The 20870-nt window shown below is 42.2% G+C and overlaps 1 protein-coding gene across 3 annotated transcripts in view; it reads left to right on the top strand.

Moving 5' to 3' along the window:
- rhof (ras homolog family member F) overlaps positions 1-19870 on the top strand; it is a 48849-nt gene extending 28979 nt beyond the window's left edge. For all 3 annotated transcript variants that reach the window (XM_078421661.1, XM_078421662.1, XM_078421660.1), the window contains 3 exons: positions 9540-9649; positions 12347-12481; positions 17196-19870. In XM_078421661.1, the coding sequence (XP_078277787.1) occupies positions 9540-9649; positions 12347-12481; positions 17196-17366 (416 nt within the window). In that variant the 3' untranslated portion in view covers positions 17367-19870. The remainder of the gene's footprint in view (positions 1-9539; positions 9650-12346; positions 12482-17195) is intronic.
- The last annotated feature ends 1000 nt before the right edge of the window (positions 19871-20870 follow it).

The following is a 20870-nucleotide window of genomic DNA, read 5'->3' as shown; positions in this document are numbered from 1 at the left end:
GCTTTAATGGTTTGTCAAGCTTTGGCCCACCCCCACTTCTTTTCCAGCTTTCTCCCTCCTACTCCAATGAATGTGAAGGATCCCGAACTGAAATCTCCTATCCATGTCTTCCGTAGACGCCGCCTAACCTGCTGAGTTACATTTTGCATTCCACGGAAGATTCTATCATCTGCAATTCCTCGTATCTGCCAAATAATAGTCTTTGATCAGTTTTGCTTGTTGCAGAGGAATTTGTAATTTGTGTTTATCACATATTAACATTGCAGGTACACAAAATGCTGGAGTAACTCAGCGGGTCAGGCAGCATCTTAGTAGAGAAGGAATGGGTGACGTTTCAGGTCGAGACCCTTCTTCAGACTGAAGGTCTCGACCCGAAACGTCACCCATTCATTCTCTCCCGAGATGCTGCCTGACCCGCTGAGTTACTCCAGCATTTTGTGTCTACCTTCAATTTTGAACCAGCATCTGCAGTTATCTTCCTACACATATTAAAATTGCATCAATATTGACATTTTTACTGGTTGTTTCCTCTTTAGAGGGTTGTGCCTTTTGTTTTAAAGTGGTTATTTCCTTTTACATGATGGTTTGTTAACATTGGTCATATGAGATTTCCTTTGGCTTAGGTTATATGTGGCAACACTTTCTGGAGAAAGCCCACCTCGAAAATATCTTGCTGCAATTTAGTTCTGGAAGCACGGTCTAAGCCAAACGGTCTCAGAAGGTCATAAAGCTTGCAAATTATGTGATTGTGAATGAACTTAATCAGAAAAAAAAATACGCAAGAAAAATTAGGCTTGCTTGTTTTACAGATGGGAAATAGTAATTTAATCTCTGACCGTGTTTCTTAAATGATGCATTCATCCAATGACAGATCTTAATCCAATAACTGAACACACTCCAACTTGTCTATTGTATTTAGTTTAATTTGTGCCACATGCTACTCAATTCTACTCAAAAAACATCTACACGCCATCTCCTAAACATAGTAACTTGATTTAGTAAGAACCGTTTTGTCTTCTGGAAATGACAAATTCAATCCTAATCGTGAGGAAACAGCTAAATTTGCCATTCAGTCTTTATTAAACTATTCAGAGAATTTTTTTAATTGAGTCTGAAGAAGGATCCCGACCCAAAAAGTCACCTATTCATGTTCTCCAGGGATGCTGCCTGACCCACTGAGTTACCCCAGCACTTTGTGCCTGTCCAGCATCAGCAGTGTCTTATGTCTTCAGATTAAAATGAAAACTCTTATGTTGTCTTAATTAATTTTAAATGCATGTTTCATTAAGTATGATTGCACCACCCAACCCTCTTTGAGATATTTAGTCTCAGAAAACGTGCTGCTGTCTTGTCTAGCTAAGAAGTTTGAGAGTGGAGCATTGAAGGGCTGCTGTAGAAGTCAGAAGTGCTATCTACTGGTTGAACATGATGGCATGGGTTTACAAGCAGGGGTTTGGAGTAGATAAACTGAGGCCAAATTTAGCTCGACATCTACATAAAACATCCAACGGCACATCTAGTGTTTTTTTCTTGTATCGTTGACAGGATTCCTTTTTAAAACAATACCACTAAAAAGAAAATAATGTTCACTGTTTGTTGGTCTGGTTATCAATAGGTATAAATGCCATTGCATTTATCTTATAGTGTAATCGATAGGTATTAAGAGTCATATTGTTGAAACAGGCACTACGGTCCAATTTGCCCAAGGTGCTCCATCTATACTCGTCCCACCTGCTTGCATTTGCCTCATATCCTTCTAAACCTTTTCTATCCACGTAGTTGTTCAAATGTCTTTTAAACATAAATGTCCATATTCCAAAGACATACAGCTTTGGAGGTTAATTGGCTTTGGTAAGATTGTAAATTCGCCCTAGTGTGTAGGATAGTGCTAGTGTACAGGGTGTTTGCTGGTCGTGCGGACACAGTGGGACTGTTTCTATGCTGTATCTCTGAAGTACAAAATCTGAACGTTGTTTATAGTACCTGCCTCAACTACTTCCTCTGTAGACACAAAATGCTGGAGTAACTCAGCAGGACAGGCAGCATCCTGTAGGGTAGGGTATTAGGGTAGCTAATGTACCTATTACATTAGGGTAGCTAATGTAACCCCACTTTTTAAAAAGGGAGGGAGAGAGAAAACGGGGAATTATAGACCAGTTAGCCTAACATTGGTAGTGGGGAAAATGCTAGAGTCAGTTATTAAAGATGTGATAGCATCACATTTGGAAAGTGGTGAAATCATCGGACAAAGTCAGCATGGATTTATGAAAGGCAAATCATGCCTGACGAATCTTATAGAATTTTTCGAGGATGTAACTAGTAGAGTGGATAAGGGAGAACCAGTCGATGTGTTATATCTGGACTTTCAGAAGGCCTTCGACAAGGTCCCACATAGAAGATTGGGGTACAAACTTAAAGCACATGGTATTGAGGGTTCAGTGTTGAGGTGGATAGAGAATTGGTTGGCGGACAGGAAGCAAAGAGTAGGAATAAACGGGTCCTTTTCGGAATGGCAGGCAGTGACTAGTGGGGTGCCGCAAGGCTCAGTGCTGGGACCCCAGTTATTTACAATATATATTAATGATTTGGACGAGGGAATTGAAAGCAACATCTCTAAGTTTGCGGATGACACGAAGCTGGGTGGCAGTGTTAGCTGCGAGGAGGATGCTAGGAGGCTGCAGAGTGACTTGGATAGATTAGGAGAGTAGGCAAATGCATGGCAGATGCAATATAATGTGGATAAATGTGAGGTTATCCTCTTTGGCGGCAAGAACAGGAAAGCAGAGTATTACCTGAATGGTGGCCAATTAGGAAAAGGGGAGATGCAACGTGACCTGGGTGTCATGGTGCACCAGTCATTGAAAACAAGCGTGCAGGTGCAGCAGGCAGTGAAGAAAGCGAATGGTATGTTAGCATTCATAGCAAGAGGATTTGAGTATAGGAGCAGGGAGGTTCTGCTGCAGTTGTACAGGGCCTTGGTGAGACCGCACCTGGAGTATTGTGTACAGTTTTGGTCTCCTAATCTGAGGAAAGACATTCTAGCCTTAGAGGGAGTACAGAGAAGGTTCACCAGATTGATCCCTGGGATGGCAGGACTTTCATATGAAGAAAGACTGGATAGACTGGGCTTATACTTGCTGGAATTTAGAAGACTGAGGGGGGATCTTATTGAAACATATAAAATTCTTAAGGGGTTGGAGAGGCTAGATGCGGGAAGATTGTTCCTGATGTTGGGGAAGTTCAGAACCGGGGGTCACAGCTTAAGGATAAGGGGGAAGTCTTTTAGGAACGAGATGAGAAAACATTTCTTCACACAGAGAGTGATGAGTCTGTGGAATTCTCTGCCGCAGAAGGTAGTTGAGGCCAGTTCATTGGCTATATTTAAGAGGGAGTTAGATGTGGCCCTTATGGCTAAAGGGATCAGGGGGTATGGAGAGAAGGCAGGTACAGGTTACTGAGCTGGATGATCAGCCATGATCATATTGAATGGCGGTGCAGGCTCAAAGGGCCGAATGGCCTACTCCTTCCTGCACCTATTTTCTATGTTTCTATCCCTGGAGAGAAGGAATGGGTGACGTTTCGGGTCGAGACCCTTTTTCAGATTGAAGAAGGGTCTTGACCCAAAACGTCACCCATTCCTTCTCTCCAGGGATGCTGCCTGCCCTGCTGATTTACTCCAGCATTTTGTGTCTACCTTCGATTTAAACCAGCATCTGCTCCTACTCAACTACTTCCTCTTTCCTACTCAACTACTTCCTCTGACAGCTCGTTCCATATAGCCACCACCCACTGTGTGAAATTTCAAAACTTCTGCGTATTAATCATTTAGAGCGACTCAAGGATATGATAAAGCAGAAGTTCTTTCTTTAAGAATTGTTCTTATTCGAATAATTGTCATGCTCACAGATGCACCTGACTTTGGCCAGATTACAGGACTGTATGACGGAGTTTGTTAGAAAAATGTCTGAGTCTATTGAAAGTTTGAAACTAAAATGTCTGTTAATCCTCAATGTATTGTTCACCTAAAATGCTGAAATGATGTAAGGAAAAGGATGTGGTTAGGGGTTACTGCAAAGACCGATACAGATTGCATTGGCCAGGCAACACTATGTTTTTCTGAAATTTGAATGTCTCCATATCATTCCCCGACACATACTGGAGCACTTGTAGCTTTTTGTGCAGTGGGACCAGACGGCATTTCCTCAAAGACTCTGGAAGCCGATGCACAGAAACATTTACTCACATGCTGTTGTCTTTAAGGTTTTAACAAACATAGTTGCATGCGTCACCTGTCGCATCCTTCCTTTACAAATGAAAAGTCAAACAGAAATTTTTAGTTTAGAGATACAGCATGGAAACAGGCCCTTCGGCCCACCGAGTCCTTGCCAGCCATCTCACTTGTTAACACTAGTTCCGTGTTATCCCACTTTCTCATTCACTCCCGACTCACTAGAGGTAATTTACAGAGGCCAATTAACCTACATGCATCTTTGGAATGTGGGAGGAAACCCAGAGCAAATCCATGAAGGCACAGTGAGAGCATGCAAACTCCACACAGACAGCACTGGAGAAAGAACCACAAGAACCCAGGTCTCTGGCGCTGTGAGGCAGTAGCTCTACCAGCTGTGCTACAATGCTGCCCGATAAAATATCCAAATTAACTGTCCATGAACAGATTATTTCATCCACCACAGATTTATCAGTGTACCTGCTCATTGTTTGAATGATTTTCCTATCCATATCACAAACAATATTTCCCATACTCTGGGTATTTGTTTTACACCTGATCACAGCACACAACAGTCCAGTTGAAACCAGATCCATTGGCTATCAATATACAGTGACCGAGTCAAAAGGGACTGCAGACTATGGCTGTGCATAATATTTGCAAATTCAATGCAACCTTCGCTGTATTTTCCCTGTTCTGCTTTTGTATCACGTTTCCCCACAGATACTTCCTGTTGTTGGTCCAACTTTCTCGCCTTGCTCTGGACAGCTCCACAGTTTAACGTCTCTGTGTGCACTTGTCTCACATAATAGCTGACTCCTCAGGCTGAGCTCCGAGAGTGAATTGAATTGAATACATTTTATTAGCTATATATTATATATATATATATATACACACACACATACATACACAAGGAATTTGCCTTGGTGCTTTGCTCGCAAGTAACAACACGATATACAGTAGACAATGAAAAATAAAACATTATAATTTAAACATGTGAAGAATGAAATAAAATACCAGACCACAAGGAGGCTACAGACTTTTGGTTGTTGAGTAGAGCTACTGCTCATGGGAAAAAAAGCAGTTTTTATGTCTGGCTGTGGTGGCTTTGACAGTCCGGAGTCGCCTTCCAGAGGGAAGTGCTTCAAAGAGTTTGTGGCCAGGATGAGAGGGTCAGAGGTGATCTTGCCCGCTCACTTCCTGGTCCTTGCAGTGTATAGTTCGTCGATGGGGGGAAGGTTGCAGCCAACAACCTTCTCAGCTGATCGAATGATGCGCTGCAGCCTCCGGATGTCTTGCTTGGTGGCTGAGGCAAACCAGACCATGATGGAGAAGGTGAGGACGTAATCCGTCCCAGCTGCAGGAAGTCCGCAGAGTTCTGTTCATAAGTTGGAAATGACTAACAAGAGTGTGTGGGAGAGGACAGCAGAAATTTAGTTTAGTTTTAATTTAGAGAAAAAGTGTGTAAACAGGCCCCTCAATCCACCAGGTCCACAACCACCATTCATCACCCGTTCACATTAGTTCTAGGTCCTACAGACTAGGGGCGATTTACAGAAGCCAATTAACCCACAAACCCGCATGTCTTTGGTGAAAACCCTCGCGGTCACCGGGAGAACGTGCAAATTCTGCATGGACAGCACCCGTCAGGATTGAACCTGGGTCTCTGGCACCACGAGGCTGCGGCTCTACCGCTGCACCCTGGTTATGAAAGGGAGAGCAAGCAGGTGCGGGAAGAGTGGTCGCCAGCAGCCTCACTGGCTCGGCGAGTGGTCTGCCCAGCTCCTCTCGGCTCCACCCAACCCCCGACCATTGTGGCTCCAGAGCTGAGGTGAGGGGTGGTGGGAAGGGAAGCCAGGAGGAAATGTTCCGTTCCCACCCGGCACGGGACGCCTGAAACCCGCAGTGGCCGGCAAATCCATCCCCATCCGACCCATCTCCCAATCATTCGATGGTATGTACGGGGTGAACATAAGTCAGGTATTTAACTCCACTAAGAGCGTACTAAAGAATTCTCTCGGCTCCTCAGGGTGAGAAGACAGTTAACATATCACGTGGTCTCCATATCCAGGCACATCCCTGTGGTGCATACAGTGTAACCTCCACGTTTCCAGGGTAATGGCAGGGTGCAGTTCTCTCACCTTGCGGTCATTGAGTTGCAAGAACACCTCAACTTTCAGCTCAAACTTTCCAGCTTCTCAATATACAGGCAATCCCTAGGTAACAAGCAGGTTCCGTGTTTAATAGGTAGAAACCAGGATGGTTTGCAAAATAGTGCTGGAGTAACTCATCAAGCCGGGCAGCATCCTTGAAGAACATGGATTGGTGATATTTCAGGTTGAGACCTGGCTTCAGACCCAAAACATCACCTATCCATGTTCTCCAGGGATGCTGCCTGACCTGCTGGGTTACTCCAGCACTCTGTCTCATTTTTATAGGCATCACAACAAGTCAATTTTGGTATTGGTTTGTTATTGTCACATGTACTGAAATACAGCAACAAACTTTTGCTTGCTTGTTATTCCTTCAAATCAGATATTATACATGAATGGAACCAAGCCAAACACATGCCATACAGTCATAATCATGCTGCTGCCTCACAATGCCAGAGACCCTGGTTCCATCCTGACCTTGAGTGCTATTTGTGTGCTCCAGTTTTCTCCCACATTCCAAAGACGTGCGGGTTTGCAGGTTAATTGGCCTCTGTAAATTGTCCTGTAGGGAGTGGATGCGAAAATGGGGTATAACATAGAACTAGTGTGAATGGATGATCGACGTGGACTCGGTGGGCCGAAGATACCACAGTTTCCATGCAGCATCTCTAAACTAAACTACAACAGGCAGAGAGCAAAGAGCAACAAACCAGAGTGCAGAATGTCCGGAACGGTGACCTAAAGGAGTGGAGCAATCATGTTGGATGATAGTAGATCCTCTTCTGGGATCATCGGGCAAAGAATTGTCACACTCCGCGCCATCTTGCAAACCCAATGCACAAAGATCTCTGGCTATGGAAACCACAGCTCCACAGTATTGCCATGAATAGCATCATAGAAACAGAAACAGAAAATAGGTGCAGGAGTAGGCAATTCGGCCCTTTGAGCCAGCACCGCCACTCAATATGATCATGGCTGATCATCCAAAATCAGTACACAGTGCCTGCTTTCTCTCCATATCCCTTGATTCCATTCGCCCTAAGAGCTATATCCAACTCTTGAAAACATCCAGTGAATTGGCCACCACTGCCTTCTGTGGCAGAGAATTCCACAGATTCATAACTCTCTGGGTGAAAGATTTTCCTCATCTCAGTCCTAAATGGCCTACCCCTTATTCTTACATTGTAACATGGGGACCATTTTTCCCGCATCTAGCCTGTCCAATAAGAATTTTATATGTTTCTATAGGTTCAAAAGGACATGAGACTGATAAGAAAGAACAATTAAAAAAAAAGAGAGAGAGAGAGAGAGAGAGAGAGAGAGAGAGAGAGAGAGAGAGAGAGAGAGAGAGAGAGAGAGAGAGAGAGAAAAAAAGAGAGAGAGAGAGAAAAAAAGAGAGAGAGAGAGAAAAAAAGAGAGAGAGAGAGAAAAAAAGAGAGAGAGAGAGAAAAAAAGAGAGAGAGAGAAAAAACTAGTTCTGCCATTCATAAATTTAATAATACAATCAGAGCTCATTCACATGTATGGTTGCCCAGATCCTAGGAATAGACTGTCAAGTGAAACTCATCTCTCTCTTTATAACCTGCAAACTTCCTTGGAGAGCCAGCAGCTTACATGTTCTCGGTTCTGAACAGTATATTCTTTCAATTGCATCACACAGCTCATTGCTTCTTGGCATTGGGAAAAGCCATACTTGGCATTAAGTATTCTGGTTCATGCCCAGTGGCCAAAGTTCGTATTTCATCAGTCAGCATATCCCATATCATGACAGCATATCCCAATATCTCTCTCCTTCGCTCTCTAAGATACCAGAGGATAGAAATTTATTCAAAGTGCTTAATTTTAAAAAAAATAGAGACTTAGCATTTTATACCGTGGCTTCCTCCACAAAGCCAGCCTGTTTCTCCCCCCGCAGAAACTCTGAAGCTCTTGTAACAACATATGTAACAAATGGTTGTTATGTGCTCTATGTTTTAAAGTGATACCAGTCCATATACATTTGCCACCCTTTCTTATTTGTGTAACAACAGCATCTGTTGTTTCCATCTTAAGCTACTTATAACCCTCATTATAATGGACCGGGAGGGGGGGGGGGGCAATGGTTTCCATTATTGCCGATTGTCTTCTGTAACCGAATAAGGGGGTAAATGTGTACAGTATTGGAAAACAGCTAATAAACACACTAAATAAGACAATAAAAAGTAAAGTAAACAAAATACATAATACTTGAGGCCAGATTCGCTGTAACCACTGGATCAGCCACATTGAAGCAATGGCCAAGAAAGCACACAGACGCCTTTACTTCCTGAGAAGACTTCGGAAGTTCGACATGTCCCCAACAACTCTCACCAACTTCTACAGATGCGTCGTAGAAAGCATTTTATCGGGAGGCATCACAGCATGTTTGGGAACAGCACCAAAACCACAAGAAATCGCAGAGAATTGTGGACGCAGCCCAGACCATCACACAAAGCAACCCTTCCATTGACGCCATCTACACCATGCTGCCTCGGCAAGGCCACCAACCTAATCTGGGACGAGTCTCACCCGGGTCACTCTCTCTTCTCCCCTCTCCCATCAGGCAAGAGGTACAGAAGTGGGAAAATACATACCTCCAGATTCAGGGACAGATTATTCCCAGCTATTATCAGGCAACTGTACCATTCTATCACCAACTAGAGAATGGTCCTGAGCCAGCAGCTACCTCATTGGAGACCCTCGGACCAGCTTGAATTGGACTTCGCTGGACTTTATCTTGCACTATATGTTGTACCCTTTATCTGTGTCTGTACACTGTGGACAGCTTGATTGTAATCATGTACAGTCTTTGCCCTGACTGGATAGCATGCAACAAAAAGCTTTTCACTGTACCTGGCAATATGACATGTTCCAGTACATGATAATAAACCGAACTAAGTGAAATAACAAATTTGTTCCTTTGTTCCCAATATGAACGGGCGCCTCAGTTACAACAAACTTTGTCCGCTATAACTTAATCCATAATAAAGAGATCGGAATAGTCAAATCAATATTGTTATTTTGTGGCTGCAGAATATTTCCGGTTATATTACAAGGCATGAAGTAGCTGGTTAATAGTTTAAAATAAAACACTAAAAGTGACATGCATCAATGACCTTGTGCTTGCTTGCCTGATTTAGGTCAAGAGGACTATGACAGACTGCGCCCACTCTCCTACCAAGAAACAAATGTTATCTTAATCTGCTACGATGTTACAAACCCCACAAGTTTTGAGAACGTTCGTATCAAGGTGAGACCACACATCACACTCCATTTTCAACTAAAGCAAAATCATGTTCATTTGCTGAGGCATTTTTCTGAAATTAATAGACCCAAAATAATCCTCATTTTGATAAAACATGTGCTGCTTTATTTCTATTCCTCTATCTTAGTAGCCCAGCACAGCACATCTTTTGCAAATAGAACCATACAGCATGGAAACAGGCACTTCGGCCCAACTTGCCCATTCCGACCAATATGCCAATCTACTCTAGTCCCATCTATCCACATTTGGCCTATATCCCTCTAAACCTTTTTTATCCATGTACCTGTCCAAATGCCTTTAAATGTTGTTATAGTACCTACCGCTACTGGCAGCTCATCCTATGTAACCCCCCCCCCTTAGTGTGAAAAAAATGAACCTCAGGTTCCTATTAAATCTTTTTCCCTCACCCCTTAAACCTATGTTCTCTGGTTCTTAATTCCCCAACTCTGGGTTAAAGATTTTGTGCATCTACCCCATCTATTCTTCTCATGATCTTCTTTCTACACCTCTAACATGTCAATGTTCACAGTCTGCAATACATCACCTTTTGCCCAGGTGGCCGAGGAAACCATTGTGGGGAGCACTCTTACCCGGGCTCCACACCTGCACCTTGTAACAAAGGTGGGACCAGGAACTCAATAGCAGAACAGATAGTAGATGCACAAACATTATACGTGTTAACTCCTATTGAAGCACTACAATGCTTCTATTGTAAAAGTTCACCACCCTGAGGAACTCCACAACTATTAGACTCATGGTTTAAATATAAAACTTCCACTTAGCATTCACTGTTAGAAAGTATCAGTTTCCTACTAATGCACAACAACATTTTTAAACATTGAAATGCACAGATTTATGACACTGTCTTAGTTAAATTGGCATAGTCAGATTTGGTGCCTTTGGTTCAGAGGAGGCCAAGAGGGAACCAGTTTGAAGTTAAATTTATGAGGTATTCAAATTTGTGAAGGACACGGAACAGATCATAGAACAGTGCAGCTCAGGAACTGACCATTCGGCCCACAATATCTGTCCAACATGATGCCAAGACCAACTTGTATCCACCTGCTGTGGCATCGGGCACGACCCCAGATTAACAATGACCACACTGGCACACACAGGAAGGTGAACTTACCCGAAGGGCTTTATTTCCAACAACAAACAGCATCTAGAGTCATCCCAGCAGCTTCCTCTCTTCCCCCTCCCTCTCCCTCTGGCTGGGTTTACAAGGACAAGGATCAGATTAATTGGTCCAATAACCATTAATCTAATCCAGTGGTGGCTCGTTATCCTGTGGCTGGGACGCATCATCACACTGCACATAACCCATCTCCTTCCATTCCCTGCCAATCCATGTGCCTATCCAAAAGACTCTTAAATGCTACTCTTGTATCTGCCTCACCCACCATCTCCAGCAACACATTCTGGGTACTCACCATCCACTGTGTAAAAAGCACACATCGCCTATAAATTCTGCCCCCTAACCTTGAAGCCATGCCCTCTAGTATTTTGAGAGGTTAGATAGTGAAAACCTTTACCCTTAACTGAGGTGTCCACAACCAGAAGTCAGAGGTGCAAGGTAACAGGTTTAGAGGGGACTCGAATCAGAATGTTTTCACCTCGACAGTGGGTGAAATGTGTAACTAGTGCAGATGGGCACTATGGTCAGCCGAGACAAGATGGGCCGGAACCTGTACTGTGTGACACAATGACTTTGTAACTCCTTGTCTGGAATATTTTGCACAGCGAGTTCACATATTAAGATACGGTGTTGGAGTAACCCAGCGGGTCAGGCAGCATCTCTGGAGAGAAGGAATGGATGGCGTTCCGGGTCAAGACCCTTCTAAAACGTCCGAAGAAGGATCCCAACCCGAAGCATCACTTATCCATGTTCTCCAGAGATGTTGCCTAACCCACTGAGTTCCTCCAGCACTTTGTGACTTTTCTTGTAAGCTAGCTTCTCCAGTTCCTTGTGCCTACATCAGAGTTCACATATTAATTGATTGCAGAGACGATTCACAAGGATTTTGCAAGGACTTGAGGTGCCTGAGCGAAAGGGAGAGGTTGGGCATGCTAGGATTCCTTGGACAGCAGGAGGCTGAGGAGTGATCATGGAGAGATGTACAAAATCATGAGGGGGATAGGTTGGGTAAATACACAGTCTTTTTATCCAGAGTAGTGGAAGAAAGAACAAGACAACAAAAGTTTAAGGTAAGAGGGGAAGATCTAATAAGAACCTGAAGGCAACTTTTTCACAGAGGGTGATGGGTATATGGAATGAGCTGCCAGAGGAGGTAGCTGAGCCAGGTACTATAACAACATTTCAGACATTTGGACAGGTATGTGGATAGGAAAGATTTTGAGGGAAATGGGCCAATACGGTCAGGTGGAACTAGAGTAGATGGGGCATCTTCGTCAGCATGGACATGTTGGGCTGAAGAGCCTGTTTCCATGATAGTTGTAACACTTCCCTGAAATTCATGATCTCTTTTCTCTAGGATAATGGTAGGTGCTTTCAAATGTCCTGTTAAATATGCAGTCATTCACGGTCAGACCGATATTGAAAGGGACAGAAGCAAAAACCTTGGAGACATTCTAAGGAATAATTGTCAAGTGCGAACTATGAAAGATATTTGCAAGTGATGTAAAGTTTGAGATTTATTTCTGTTTCTTCCACCATGATAGTGGGTTCCTGAAGTCAATCACTTCTGCCAGGAAGTCCCCACCCTCCTCATTGGTTGCAAAACAGACCTTCGAATGGATAAAGAGCGCTTGAGAAGACTGAGAGCCGCCCAACAGGAGCCAATCACTTACAACCAGGTAAAATAACAGAGAGGACAGCCTGGCTGAGAACAGCAACCTCAGAGCAAAGTGCATCACATCTTCCTTCCCAAACAACCTCTCAAAGTGAATACGTATATTATCATTAAGATTATCATAGTCATACCACACGGAATCAGGCCATTTAGCCCAACTTGCCCCTGCGACCAAGATACTGCATCTACACTAGTCTCACCTGACTGCATTTGGCCCATATCCCTCTAAACCGCTCCTATACATGTACCTGTCTTTTATGTGAATGTTAATTGTTTGATTGATTGAAAGATACAGCATGGAAACAGGCCCTCCATCAATCACCCATTCGCACTGGCTCTATGTTATCGCACTTTCACATGCACTCCCTACTCACGAGGGGGAATTTACAGAGGGCCAATTGACTTGAAAATCCACACGTTCCTTGGCATGTGGAAGGAAACCAGAGCATCTGGAGGAAACCATGCAGTCATAGAGAGAACATACAAACGCCACACAGACAGCACCCAAGGTCAGGATCGAACCCAGGTCTCTGGTACTGTGAGGTAGCAGAACAACCAGCTGATTTTTAATTGCAGAACTGGCTTCACAGGACTTTAGAGATGCTGCCAGACTGTTGAGTGCCTCCAGCATTTTGCATTTGACATATAAACACCCAAATTTTGTTCACTTGTAGTGGATTTAAAAACGTCACACTTGCATCTTTCCACAAAACATAATTTTTCAACCCATTTGTTGCTCATGATATTTCCTAATAGATGAGATATAGTTCTGGAGATGGCACGTGCTGACGTTAGGCATTATTCGCTTCTGTGAACATATTGACAGTCTTTCATTCATATTAGGTGCAAGGAAATGCCTCACTCTCCATATCACACACCATCCTAATTTTGACATATCACTGGTTGATCATCACTGGGTCAGGAACAGATTTTTCCCCTTTGTTATCAGGCGTCTGAACAGTCCTTCCATAAGTCAGGGTGCTGTCTGATTCAATTCTTTCCCATTGCGGACATTGGTCTTTGTCTATGGATTTGATCCACTACAATGCTGCGAACTATATTCTACATTCTGTATCTTCCCCTTTGCCCTATCCATTGTACTGGAATTTGACTTGATTGTATTTTTGTATGGTATATTTGATCTGATCGGATGGCATGCAAAACAAAGTTTTTCATTGTACCTCACTACACATGAAAATAATAATAAACCTAAATCTAAACCCTTCCTTTCACTGTATACACATGGAACTGCGGGAGATTGTTTACAAAAAAAAAGACTCATTGTGCTGGAGTAACTCAATGCGTCAGGCTGCATCTCACGAGAATATGGATAGATGATGATTTGGGTCGGGACCCTTCCTCAGACAGTCTGAAGAAGAGTCCTGACCAGAAACATCATGTATCCACATTCTCCAGAGATGCAGCCTGAACTGTTGAGTTATTCCAGCACTTTGCGTCTTTATTTTCACTGCACACGTTGGACCATGAACCTCTCATTGCCTCCCTGTACCACCCCCCCCACTTTTATATCTGATCTGTTCCAAAACAAAAACAAAATTATCCCACCTTCCAACCAGACAGTATAACCTTCCAGATTTGGTATTTAGTTCAACAATTTCACACACACACTTCCAACATCTTCACTTTTCAATTCATGTCTCCTGGTATTTTCCTCTTACAACTTCAGATACAATTCAGCTTCTTCCATTAACAATTTTCCAGATCAATCTTGTTTCAACTTGGTCATTACCATCATGCCATTTGTCAACTACTATTTCCTGCCTTTGCCTGATCATAGACCTTCCCTGAAGGGTCTGGTTCCCAACCCGAACTGTCACCTACCCATTCCCTCCAGAGATGTTGGCTGAGTTACTCCAGAATTTGGTATTTTGCTTAAGATTCCAGTAGCTGCAATTCTTTGTCTCTCCTTTCCTTTCTCTCCTTGTTTTCCCCCTCTTTCTGCATCTCAAACCATTCTCCTGTAATCTTTCCCCATTCTAATACAAAACACTGATCTGACACATCAACAGTTCCTTTCTCTGTACTGTGTGTATTTCCAGCATTTTGTTTTATTTCAAATTAATAAGTACATTTAAGAATCTGAAAATCAATAGATTCCTGAAAAGTCACAGAAACTGTAAAAAGCACCACATTAAAAGCAATACATTTATAACTTCTAATTACAACATTTATAAAGCTGAGTTTTGCAACAAAAAAAGTTCATTTATACAGCTTTTGCTTGTTCTTGCATGCGTCACAGTTAATTGGAACCGTCAATATACACATCATACACACAAATAACAATAATAATTGACCATATAACCTTTTTTTTAATGATGTTGATCGAGGGATACATTACCCAGATCACAAGGCAAAGTCCCCTGGTCCATTAAATAATGTCATTGATTCATTAATGTTCCCCTGAGTTATGAGGTGATATGTAACAGACATCACCTCTGGAGGTCAACTGCATTATATATTCAAGTTTATGCACTCAAATCATTATCTTTCCAAACTGTGGAATCAATAGAGCAAAATCCATTTCCCTTCTCACTCGGAAACAAGGGTATTGACACAGAGCTACGACTGACACCTGATAGGTACAAAGCACAAATAAACTCTTGAGTTTAATAGGATGGTATTTTCAGAGCAAGTTTTTTCTCATCTTCTAGTTTCTCAGCCTGCTTAAAATTCACCGAAACACAGACAGACCTCTTAAGAATCTACATCAATAACGAATCCCAAAGATGTGCGGGTTGTAGTTTAATTGGCTTCTGTAAATTGCCCCTACTGTGATGAAAATGGATATGAAAATGGGATAACAAAGAACTAGTATCAATGGTCGGCATGCCCGGTGGAAAAAGGGCCTGTTTCCACACTGTATCTCTAAACTAAACTAAATAGAGTGTTATGACTTATGATTAACACTTCATTATATCAATCCCCCAATAAACTTTTGCCATTGTTCTGCAGATGTATATGATCTTAATTACATTTCCGTTGCTTAACCTTAGTCTTCGCAACAACGAGCGCAATTGTGGTGGACCACTGGACTCCTTACCAGGGAGCTTGACATTTAATTTTAATCCTAAATAACATGAGCACTTAATCACGTTATTAATTGAGCGGTGGCCAGTTCATCATGTATAGAATGTTCAAAGCACAGGCAGAGGCTTTTTGAGTATCATGTTGCTGTTAGCTTGAAAAGAAACTTCCAATTTGTCCCCCTCCCCTCTCTCAAGCTAGATGCAGGAAAAATGTTCCCAATTTTAAGTCCAGAACTAGGGGCCACAGCCTTAGAATAAAGGGGAAGCCATTTAAAACTGAGGTGAGAAAAAACTTTTTCACCCAGAGAGTTGTAAATTTGTGGAATTCTCTGCCACAGAGGGCAGTGGAAGCCATTATGGATGGATTTAAGAGAGAGTTAGATAGAGCTCATGGGGATAGTGGAATCAAGGGATATGGGGAGAAGGCAGGCACGAGGTATTGATTGGGGACGATCAGCCATGATCACAATGAATGGCGGTGCTGGCTCGAAGGGCCGAATGGCCTCCTTCTGCACCTATTTTCTCTCCTTTAAGCCAGACAAAACACACACACACACACACACACACTAGAGTCAGAGAGCAGGGAAACAGACCTTACAACTCAACTCCCATGCTAACCTAGATGCCCCATCTAGATACATAAATTCCACCTGCCTGCATTTGGCCCATATCCCTCTAAACCTTTCCTAGCCATGCAATTCTCTTGTAAACCGTTTAATGCCACAAATTGGTATTGGTTTATTATCATCACATGTGAAGATACAGTGGAAAAACATTTCATGCCATCCAGTCAAATCATACTGTACACAAGTACCACCAAGCCATACTCGAGTGTAGCAGGTAGTGTAAAGGAAAATATACCAGAGTGCAGAATACAGTGTTGCTGTATTACAACATTACACTTTCAGAGAAAGTGCAGATTTAAAAAAATGCAAGGTTTGCATTGAGGTAGGTCAATAGACAATAGACAATAGACAATAGGTGCAGGAGTAGGCCATTCAGCCCTTCGAGCCAGCACTGCCATTCAATGCGATCATGGCTGATCACTCTCAATCAGTACCCCTGGTCGGGAGATCAGGACTTATGGGAGGACTCTTCAGTCGTCTAACAGCAGGAAGAATTATCATCCTGGTACCTACTGCTTCTTCCTGCAGCACACACCAGATCATATATTTGCTGCATTAAAAGAAGTCTCAGAAAAGGTTGGCAAGGACTCTTTCCAAAGACATACAAATGGAGAACAATATTAAATGAAACTATAAAAGTCCACAAAACCAGGCCACAGGGTGCTAGTGAAGGGCAAAAACACAAAATGAAAAAGCAGAACCGCGTGCCATTAAGGGCAGCATGGTAATGCAGTGGTAGATCCAGGTTCAATCCTGACTATGGGTGCTTCTGTACAGAGTTTGTATGTTCTCCCTGTGACCACATGGATTTTCTCCGGGTGCTCCGGTTTCCTCCCACACTCCAAAGACGTACAGGTTTGTAGGTTAATTGGCTTTGATAAAATTGTAAACTGTCCCTAGTATATAGGATAGTGTTAGTAAATGGGTGATTGCTGGCTTGGAAACAGCTGTTTCCACGCTGTATCTCTAAAGTCTAAAGACGAAAGAAAGGTAGGAAAAAAGAGTTAAGTTGGAGACTGCAACAATTTTGTTTGTTCCATTCCAGGGAGAAGAAACTGCTCGCCAGATTAATGCTACCATGTACTTGGAGTGCTCAGCTAAATTCCGGGAGAATATAGAGGACATCTTTAAAGAAGCTTCCACTGCAGCTTTAAGTGCCTTGAAGAAGAAAAAGAGCAAAAGGAAGAGAAAACAGAAGCAATGTGTGCTTCTTTGACAGTCCGAGCCTGTAATCTCATTGATCGGGACTAGGTGCCATGTAGTATGTTGTAAATTTGTCAACGCTGTCAATAACTCTGCATATGTTCTACAACTTTTTCAATGAACTCAGTTACTGACAGGAGTTTATTTTTCCACATACTTTGACAAAAAGTTTAGCCATGCTTTGCAGATGCCTTACGTTGGAGGTACTTTTGCCAAGACACCCAAATATAAATCGTAAGCAAGCCTCTCCAATAACCAGGAACAAATGTTCCAACAAAAGTAAAATTATCCCAGTAAATAAAAAGGAAAAAAATAGCTGTGTGCTGAAATACCTAAAACAAAAGGAATAAGAAGTCGCTTGGCATCCAGAAAGAGAAAAAAAACCCAACAGTATCTAGAAAGGGCTTTGCTTCAAGGGTGAAGCAACAGTCAGCTTGAAGCGTTGCATGATGCTGACCAAACTAGTCATTGCTACTTTGTACAAAAACAGGTCTTTAAAGGTTTCAAAGGTCTTTTATTGTCACGTGTACCAATTAAGATACAGTGATATTCGTATGTCACCCAACATCACCTTCACCATCACTGCTGCTAATAGAGAGTTGGATTTAATGCCAATTTGTCTTATGTATCTCACCATTGCAAATGATTTTTTTCTAAACTATCATTAAATGGAAAGGTAGCAACTGTTTTCACGTACTTAAGGTTGTCAGAGAAACAATTACAGACTTTTCCCATCAGCTTACCAGCACTAAAGCACTTTCAAGAAAATCATTTTTCCTCCCTTGCCTTTCCTGACCCAAGGAACACCATTTGTCATCTCTTCTTGAGTACTTTTCTCAAGATTTGCCAATGTGTAAGCCCAGGGCTTGGGTAACAGCCGGTTATTCAACTGTGGGGACTCCACATTATGTAACATTTAGTTTCCAGGAACAATCAAAATCTGTATTTATTTTACCCCTGCGGTCACGAGGGGATGAATGCTGATAGCAGCATCTCTACCACTGCACCAATTGAGAGGAGTTAATTCAACAACATATGGGAAATGGAACCAGGACTTGTGGTCTTACCTGTTACACACGCACTGCCTTTAAAACTGACCCAGGTTTCAAGCACTTTTCTGGAAAAAAAACATCGTGCAGAAGGAGAAGATTTAAAGATTTAGGTACAAATTAAAAATTTTAAGGTTTAGTTTCTGTTTTTGTAAATTATATGAGAGTTTAAAATTGTAGCAGAGTAAAGTAAAAGCAAGGAGCTCAATTAATGGATAAAAATGGTCTTGCATATTAACCTACAATATCTGAATTTTAAGGAAGCGCTGATAGGCATAGTGGGGCAAGAGAGAGAAAGAGACACTGCATACCTACTCCAGGTGCAGTGGTGGGGATTACCAGGGTATGCAGGACAATGCAACTCTGGAAAATTGCACTATTTGCTACAATTTTCTGTCATTGTGTGTTCAGCAGGATGAAGGGAATCTCCCTTTAAATGCTAAATGGTACTTCAGAAATTTTCCTCCACCTGTATCGAAAAAGAAAGTGTGATTTTGGAGGATCTTATTTTCCAGGGCTTGTATTAAACCTTTGAGGAAAATTTTAGGAGATCTTTTTCCGAAACTTATTACTTACTTCATGCTACAACAATGTGAAATGTAGGAATGTATCGCACCAGTATATAGTAAAATTCATTAAATGACAAAGGCCACGGTTGAAGAATAAATTATAATTTGCACATTTGCTGTTTAAGTCCTTCACTGTGAGGTAAACCGGTTTTTTAAAGTATTAGCTTGAACAACTGAATCCTGCATTTCACAATGTCATCTAGCATTGATGTATTTTATCAACTGATATTAAAAAAAAATGCTTGCAAAGAACAACTGAGTTGTGTCTGATAAGAAACTGCACTTCTCGAGTTCCACAGCACAGAAACAGGCCCTTTGGCCCAATTTATCCATGCCAACGAAAGTGCCCATTACTCAGAACGTATCACCTTTTGTAATATATAATTGTAATAGAGTGGTGTTCTTATAGAGGTGTACAAGATCACGAAGGGAATAAATAGGGTAGATGCACAGAGTCTTTTATCCAGAGTAGGGGAATCAAGAACCAGAGGACATAGGTTTAAGGTGAGAAGGGAAAGATTTAACAGGAAGGGCAACTTTTTCACACAGAGGAGGGGGGATATGGAACGAACTGTCAGATGAGGTGGTTGAGGCAGGTTACTATAACAACATAGAGGGATATGCGCCAAACGTGGGCAGGTGGGAGCAATGGGGCATCTTGGTCAGCAAGTGGAAATTGGGCTGGATGTCCTGTTCCATGCTCCATGACTGAATGAAAATTGGGTGTGGTAGAAACGCCAGCTGTTGCTGAGTTTTCTGATACTACGTGGACCAATTTTATCCATAATGTACCTTGCATACCATGTTCATAAGGAACAAGAAGTGGGATTCGGACATTGGTCTCTTGTACTGGCTCAATGGAACTATGGCACATCTTTAACCTCAATACCATTTTTCTTCATCCTTTATGGCATTTGACAAGTTTGAAGAGCTTCTCATATTAGCTTGAGCATGTGATAATTAAAATAAAACCATACAAATTTGAATTTGAAGTTGTTCATTCTACCAACAAGATAAAATATATTTTAGGGCAGTATTTAAAACCATTGTAATTATTCCTTTCATTTTCTAGCTGATAACTTCAGTTATCAATCATTCTGTTAACACAAAGCATTATTTTGCAGCTCAAAACACTACAACTGGATTAAATATTTTCTCCATTGTGAATCACCTAATCATTGTCAGGTGACAGTGCTTCTAAAAGTTCAACTCATTTTTATCACAAAGCTGCAAATCAGTAATGCTATGGAGCATATAAAATAACACTGAAGATAGACACAAAATGCTGGAGTAACTCAGCAGGTCAGGCAGTATCTGTAGAAAAAGAATTGGTGACATTTTGGGATGAAATCATCAAAAACATAGAAAATAGATGCAGGAGTAGAGATTCGGCCCTTCGAGCCAGCATCGCCATTCAATATGATCATGGCCGATCATCCAAAATCAGTACCCCGTTCCGGCTTTCTCCCCATATCCCTTGATTCAATTAGCCCTAAGGGCTATATCTAACTCTCTCTTGAATACATCAGACAGAGTGAGGGGGGTAGGGAATCTAGAGGTATGAAAAGGTTCAGAACAAATCAGAGCTGGCACCGATGGCCAAGGAAAGGTGGAGCCCCCAATGGTCCATTGTTTTCTGTGGAAGATGTGATAGCGAAGGGAAGAAGGAAAAGTCCACAATGGGACCAAGGAATCGCTTCTTCCACAGTTTCTTTTTGGTAAGCCAGATTCTGCAGTTTCTTGTATCCACCTTGCAACATGTTCTTTCACGTGTTCATTTTCTCTCCCTGATTCTTTTACCAATCCTCTTGCATCAGAGCTAACAAAGGTGGTCAGACTTTGGGGTGTGGAGGGAAACCAGAGCATGGGGGGGGGGGGGGGGGGTGGGGGGCTCCAATG

Source organism: Rhinoraja longicauda, chromosome 25 (genome assembly GCF_053455715.1).
Source record: "Rhinoraja longicauda isolate Sanriku21f chromosome 25, sRhiLon1.1, whole genome shotgun sequence".
Taxonomy (NCBI): Eukaryota; Metazoa; Chordata; class Chondrichthyes; order Rajiformes; family Arhynchobatidae; genus Rhinoraja; species Rhinoraja longicauda.
Note: the sequence above shows the minus strand (reverse complement) of the source record. Positions and strands in the feature narration are given on the sequence as shown.